At 41.0% G+C, this 7,965-nt stretch overlaps 1 protein-coding gene across 1 annotated transcript; it reads right to left on the bottom strand.

Moving 5' to 3' along the window:
• Positions 1-1,276: 1,276 nt before the first annotated feature.
• Positions 1,277-1,819, bottom strand: LOC132053664 (uncharacterized). Its single transcript, XM_059445776.1, has one exon. It carries the CDS (start codon positions 1,817-1,819, stop codon positions 1,277-1,279), a length of 543 nt encoding a protein of 180 aa, XP_059301759.1.
• Between the last annotated feature and the right edge of the window lie 6,146 nt (positions 1,820-7,965).

Here is a 7,965-nt window from a genome sequence, read left to right as displayed (position 1 = left end):
TAGCAAGACATACCTTCTAGATAATGCATCCGCCACCACATTATCCTTCCCCTTTTTGTAATGGATCACATAAGGGAAAGCTTCAATCAATTCTACCCATTTCGCATGTCTCTTGTTGAGCTTGGATTGGCTCTTCAAATGTTTCAAGGATTCGTGGTCCGATCGTATCACAAACTCCTTATGCCACAAATAATGTTGCCAATGGGTCAAGACCCTTACAAGTGCATACAACTCCTTGTCATAAGTAGAGTAGTTCAATGACGCCCCTTTTAGCTTTTCACTAAAGTAAGCTAATGGCTTTCCTTCTTGCATCAACACTCCACCTATGCCAACCCCGGAAGCATCACACTCAACTTCAAAAGTTTTCTCAAAATTGGGTAATTGCAACAATGGTGACGAGCTCAACATGGATTTCAATTCTTGAAACGCTTTCTCTTGCTCATCTCCCCAAACAAAAGGAACATCTTTCTTGATCAATTCGGTTAAGGGAGAGGCAATTGTACTAAACCCCTTTACAAACCTTCTATAGAAACTTGCCAACCCATGAAAACTCCTCACATCGGTTGCATTTTAGGAGTTGGCCAAGTTCTAATAGATTCCACTTTTTCTTCATCAACCTCCACACCATTTGCACTCACCACAAAACCCAAGAACACCACTTTATCAACACAAAGGCACATTTCTTGATGTTAGCAAATAACCTCTCACGCAACAAGACATCAAACACTTGCCTCAAATGGCCTACATGCTCCTCAATTGATTTGCTATACACAAGGATATCATCAAAATAAACAACCACAAACTTATTGATAAAGTGTTTTAAGACATGGTTCATCAACCTCATAAATGTGCTAGGTGCATTGGTTAGTCCGAATGGCATGACAAGCCACTCATAGAGTCCAAAATTGGTTTTGAAGGCCGTTTTCCACTCATCACGGGGCTCATTCGAATTTGGTGATAGCCACTTCTAAGATCAATTTTTGAAAACACACTTGAGCCACAAAGCTCATCCAACATATCATCAAGCCTCGGAATGGGATGGCGATACTTTACCGTGATTTTGTTGACGTCTCTACAATCAATGCACATTCTCCAAGTGCCATCTTTCTTTGGAACAAGAATCACCGGAACGGCACACGGGCTAAGACTCTCCTTCACTAGCCCCTTTTTAAGGAGTTCATCTACTTGCCTTTGCAATTCTTTTGTTTCTTCCGGATTGCTCCTATAAGCCGGTTTGTTGGGAATTTGGGAACCCGGTACAAAGTCAATTTGGTGCTCAATACCTCTCGAGGAGGTAAGCCATCGGGCATTTCCTCCGGGAACAAGGCTTCATATTCTGCAAAAGAGAAGACATACTACTAGGCAAAGTGCTAGTAGCTTGGTTAGCATTTAGAAGAAGATCTTTGTTGACAAGACACACCATGAAGTGTCTCTCGTCAACCCCTTTTAAGCAATTACTTGGTTTGGCCAACAAACATTTCTTGGAACCATTTAGAGATGTCCCCTCTCCACTTATGACCAACAACGTCTCCTTCTCACCCTTCTCCTTTTCTTCCCTTTGATACTTCTCCCGAAGCTCTCTCATCACTCGATAATCCTCACTCACTTGGTAAGGGGTTAGTGGGTTAAGAATGTACTTCTTCCCCTTGACCACAAATGAGTACTTGTTAGTTCTCCCACTATGTTGGGCATCAACATCAAATTGCCAAGGTCTTCCAAGCAATAGGTGGCAAGCTTGCATGGGTACCACATCACACAAAATCTCATCTTGATACTTGCCAATGCTAAATTTGATAATGGCTTGCTTGTTGACCCTCATTTCGCCACATTCATTAAACCATTGGAGTTTGTAGGGATTAGTGTGCTTGCGGGTGGGGAATTTCATACTTTCAACTAAAAATTGGCTAACGGCATTCGTACAACTTCCACCATCAATGATTAAGGAGCACACCTTATCCACAATATTGCATCGTGCATGGAATAAGTTCTCCTTTGGTCGCTCTCTTCCCTAGCTAGAGCCCCCATGGCTCTTCTAGCCACAATAGCATGATTCAAGGCTTCTTCATACCTTATCTCAACCTCTTCATCGGAATCACCCTCACACTCACTTCTTTCTCCCCTTCTTCATGACCATCCCCGCCCTCATGTTCATCATCGGTTCGATACCCATCCCTCACTATGGTGATAGTCCTCCGGTTGGGACACTCACTCGCAATGTGCCCTCTCCCTTGGCACTTAAAGCATTGGATGGTAGAAGGTCGGTTATAGTTGGTGTTAGAATTGTTACCTCCTTTAGCCTTGTCATCACCTTTGGCTTTGTAGTCAAATTTGGCTTGAGGTGCTTGAGTGTTGCTCTTGGGCTTATCCCAAGTGGAAGTTTTCCACTTTTCTTTGCCTTTGTTCCAAGTTGAAGACGATTTGCTTTTGTCCTTATAAGACCTCTCTTCTTTTTGATCCGCCTCAACCTTGGATGCATCATGGAATGCCCCTTCAAGACTATTATAAGTTTTGAGCCTCATTGGTTTAGAGATGTCTCGATTCAAGTTGGCTACAAACCTTATAATAGTGTACTCTTCATGCTCTTCTATCTTGGACTTCATCCGCAAGTCCTCAAACTCATCAAAGTACGCTTCCACACTTTTCAACCCTTGCTTCAACATGTATAACCTTTTGAGTGCATCTTGGTGGTATGTGGATGGAAGCCACCTTGTCTCCATGAGCTCAATCAAGTCGTGCCAAGTTGGGAGATCATAGATGTGTTGTTGAGCTCTTTGTAACTTCTTAGATTCCCACCAAGTAGAAGCGTACCCCTCAAATTGAGTGAGGGCATACTTTGCCTTCAAGGCCTCGGACACATTGTTCGTGAGGAAGATGCGCTCACTTTGCAATTTCCATTCAAGAAACTCTTCCGGATTGCTACCCCCTTGGAACGTAGGAAGGTTCACCTTGATGGTGTTCAAATTCCTCTCATTATCTTGCCATCTTCCCCGATCTTCATATCCTTGGGCTCTCCCTAGGTCTACATGACCTTGGAATCTAGGGTCATGGCCCGGAAACCTCTCAAAAACCTCTTCCTCCCCCCCCCGATTATTCATTCCTCCACGCCTCCCTCCTTGCAGTTATCATCCCACCACCTTCCTTGTGGATAGTCATCATACTCCTCTTCATTCATGGGGTATTGGTAGTGGCGTTGGTATTGGTTTTGGTTAGGAAAGGGATCATGTGTTTGGACTTGGGGTGGAGCTTGGGGTGTTTGTTGTAAGGTTGCTTGAGGGATTGCCTCATTCGGGTTGTGTTGGTAAACTTGGGGATAGGTTTGTCGATTGGTGTTTTGGAATGTGGAGTTTTGGGATGCAAAGTTGGTTGTTTGGGGTGGTGGAGCTCTTTGGGTGGAGGTGGTTGTGGTGTTGGGATTGCACAAGTCATGTGCTTGACCCGGAGTAATGGTTGGAGTGGTATCTTGTGTTTTATCCCCATCACCTTCATTCCTAGAACGGGGAGTGCCCATTCTACTCGAACCCTCCATTTGAACTTTCTCAACACTCACCATCCGTTCATCCATACCCTTCAACTTCCCATTCACATCTCTTCCATACCCATTTGCATGCCCGAGATTTGATTCATGATCATAGCTAATGAACTTGCTATGGATGACATATCTACTACCTCTTGCGCTCTATCACCTTGGTTAGACATGATGACCTCGCAAAACTAGCAAACAAGATTAGTAATAAAAGCCTCACTTCACTCGTATTGAACTCTCAACCTTACCACACTCCGTGCTCTTTCGAAGTTGTTGATGAATCACTCGTCCAATCAAATTCACACGTTGCTTATCCTTTGTGGTAGAATGGATTCATGTTTAGATGGATGACGGACGACTCAAAAGCAAAACGGACAAGAGCCAATAAAGTTTCAACGAAATAAAACGAGAAAAGCTTTAAAAGAATTAGCACGAAAGAAATGTTGACACAAGAACTAGTAGACACAAGTAGGAACAACTACTAAATGGCCACTAGTTAAGAGACACTAGAAAATGAAATGCTAAAATCGGAAAATAAATAAAATTTTGGGCCGGGTAGGTGATAACTTGAAAATGCGGCCGTGAAGCCCCGAGTGATCTAAGGTATCAATTTGAAACAACTAAAATTTTTAAGTTTCTATACTCTTTTTTTTTTTTTTTTTTTTTTTTTTTTTGCTCCCTACTAAAGGTTTAGGGACGCAATCCAACAATCACTTCTAAGAAATTTTTGAAATTGAAATGAATTAGAAGTGATAGAAATCAAGTTGAATCAAGAAACGAGCACCTTAGAATTGTTGCGGAAGAACCTTTCACGACCAACTTACACGGGCCGTATAATATTATACGGTTCGTATAATACGTCCGTATTTGAAGGACGAAATGAACAGAATGTCTCCAAGTCAGCTCCTATTTCACGACCAGGTTCACGGATCGTATAAGATTGTACGGTCCGTATAATACGTCCGTACTTGAAGACCAAATTGTAACAGAATCTGTCCAAACCAGCTTCTATTCCACGACCAAGTTTCACGGGTCGTATAAAATTGTACGATCCGTATAATACGGTCGTACTCTACGGATCAATTGTAACAGAAACTCTCCGAACCAGCTCTTGTACCACGACCAAGTTTCACGGCCCGTATATAATTGTACGGTCCGTATAACTTGATGACAGCAGCTACAGTGAAATTCGACTGTACCTCGTTTGGCTCGGGAATTGTGCTAGATTTTCTGAATTTGCTGACTTCTTGGGACCCACTCAACCTTGTATTTACCCTTTTTGGCTAGAAAAACAACTTTTCAACTTTTGACTTGGATTCCTTGGATCTAACTTTCCTTTTTATCTTCTTCTTCCACCAAGAACAAAGATGAACAATGAAGAACACTCAAAAACCCAATTTGGTCCAAATCAACTCGTTTTTGCCCCAAGTTTTAGATCTAAGCCCCTTATCACTTAAACAACAAAGCCCAATACGAATCAAAGCTCAATTCCACCAAAATCAACTAAACCCACTTGAGTTCTTCAAGCTTTGATGAACCGAAATGGTGGAAACTTCAATTCTTACCCAAATAACTTCAAATTTCGTTTCTAGATGTTTTTCACCACAACAAACTCAAATCTAACTTCAAAAACAACAAAATCAAAGCACAAAATGATTTTCGAATTTTTTTGGGATTTTCAATTTTTTTTTTTTTTTTTGATTTTCAGAGGGTTTTGAACCTAGGATCCAGAAATTGTGGGAACAATCTCTTAGCCTATGCTCCTATAAAATGATAAAATTCAACCTAAGGAAACTCTAAGAAGTAAACAAAAATAAAAAGAAAACAAAAGATAAATGAAGAATTGGGATTGAGGAGAATAGAGGATAGATCACACAACCCAATTAGTAATGAATCCTATAGGCAAATCTAAGTATATGAAACTTAGACCCTCCTATTATGAATTCAACTAAAAGAACCAAAGCAATTTGAATCAATTAGAAGACTCAAATGGAAACCACAAATGAGCAATCTAGATGAATTCAATGGATAAGCAAATTCAATTTGCAACAATGAAATCACACTTAGTGTAGTCACCTAACAATCTATCTATTAACTAAAATCTCTCACTATTTGAGTTCTCACAATATCCAAGCTAAGTCTTCTAAATGGATGAAAATAAGTATTTATACTAATGCCTATTACACCGTAAAAAAGGCCTAAAGTGCTCTTTTGCAAAAATACCCACATGGGTCTTCAATTGCATCCAAAGCCTCATAACTTGCAATTATGACCTCCAATTGTCATTCTAACCCCATAACTTGCAAGTATGACCTCCAATTGCAATCTTAGCCCCATAGTTGCAATTTTAGCCATTTTGCGCTTCTAGCCACTTTGCACTCTTCCAATGCCAATCCCAAACGTTGTAAACCGAAGTCTTCTCTCAATCTCCTCCAAGGCATCCTTTTTCATGAACAAGGCTTGCAACTCTTGAAGTTCTCTTGCTTGACTTCTTGTGAAAGGCCTTGTGCTTGTTGGGGTCGTATCAATATATACCAAACTATTTGAACAAAGGAACCTTGTGAATAGGTGTCCCTAGGCCTGGATCACGCCCAAATGGGCGTACGTACACGGGCATGACGCCGCCCCCCGAAGAAAAGGGGTCGGTACAGGAATAGTCATGTATGCAAAGCATGAAATACGTGGGAATCATGGTGATGTTGCAAGTATAGAAAATAAGTACAATATGGAAATACCAAAATATTTACTTTTAAAACACAAATCATGCATAGGGGTCATGATGGAATATGGTCGCCCGACCGTCATGGCGCCATTACACATCATACTCCCCGATGAAAGATTTCTATCTCCGAAACCCACACATATTACATATCACATCATAACGCCATGACACATCATACACCGAAATAAATGGAAGTGCCCTAAAGCAAAGGGGCTCGGCGAACCATAACACGGCATACTTCCGAAAAATAGCATAGTGCGCACGATACTAGCGACTCCGGGACTCCGAAAGATACAACGGAAGCACGAGCGAGTAGTCGTGAGTAACCATATGCATAAATATCATCATTACAGACTCAATAAATAAGTAAGTAATCAACACTCTTCTTTTGATAATTGTATTAATGATTCACAAAGTTTGGAACTATACAAAGGAAAGTCGCGGGACCCATGGACGAGCATCAACCCAATCCGAGCCCGCCTATGGAAGACATAGTCATTATACGCTACGAATCTCCTACGAGTATATCAAGGCGATCCGGTTTCGTACGAAAGTTACGGCCCTTTTTCGACGTACGGTATGTCTTTTGGCTACAAAACCTTTTATGCGGCGTTTGAAATCCAATTATACCAAAGACATAGGACCATTTTTCTAACACATTACGAATGCCAACGTTAAAAAGTGAATAAGAATCTAGACATTCGGATCGTAAGAATAGAGTTACCTAGGTTATTCGTAGCATAGCCTATTGGGCCTAAGACATGCCAAAAGAAAGGAAGATTAGGCTATACATACCTCGTCTGCTCTCAAAGCTAATCCAAACCTAAGTCTCGGACTCCCCAAGATCTACAACAACATCATCGATACCAAACATTAGCTATAGGCATTTAGGAATTCAATTCCAAACTAGCACTTAATTCTATGAGGGATTTTTTCTTATAAATTCGACAAGGAGAATTATAAATCATCAACAACAATACCAACAACTACCTTTACAACATCAATAATCAATTCAAAACGCATTCTAACGTTGATTAACTCTTTTGTCATAATTCAATAACATTCCATTATATTCAATTAACCATATATAACCAAACTAACACCAATGCTCACACGTTCAATTACTAATCCGAAACCCTTCAAACAATATTCAAGAACACTTTAAACAACCCCACAATATTCAAGACAACCCAATTGGCCATTCGATCGAAAACCACCCCAAACCCGAGAACAACACAACAACACATTCTCTCTCCCAAATTCATGAATTACACCAACAATCCACACTTTAACAATGTCATTCTTATAAATATAAAAACTACACTACATGATACGATCCTACTTGGCACACCTCACTTCAAGACTTACATCCAAGGCCAAGATATGGAACTTCAAGCTCTACAAGCGGCATGGATGATAAGAATGGCATTGAAGGCCTTTGGAGGCCCATACAAGCCCCACAATGAGGCCTATGATGTGTGGGAGGTGACTTGGGCGAGGCTTGAAGAAGAAGCTACTAGAAAGGGGACCAATGGGCAAAGTGGCCAAACGTGCAAATAGGGACATTTCGCAAATTTGCTACATGTGCAAACTTGAACAAGGTCGGGAGTTGGCTATTTGTGCAAGAAGGCCATGCATGCAAGGTTGATTAGAGGGCCATCTATGCAAGGAGGAGGTGTGTTTGGCCATTGAAGGCCAATTCTTGAATTAAAGACTACAC

The sequence above is a fragment of the Lycium ferocissimum genome, chromosome 4, assembly GCF_029784015.1.
Source record: "Lycium ferocissimum isolate CSIRO_LF1 chromosome 4, AGI_CSIRO_Lferr_CH_V1, whole genome shotgun sequence".
Classification (NCBI taxonomy): Eukaryota; Viridiplantae; Streptophyta; class Magnoliopsida; order Solanales; family Solanaceae; genus Lycium; species Lycium ferocissimum.
The sequence above is the reverse complement of the archived record's forward strand: the minus strand, read 5'-3'. Positions and strand labels throughout refer to the sequence as shown.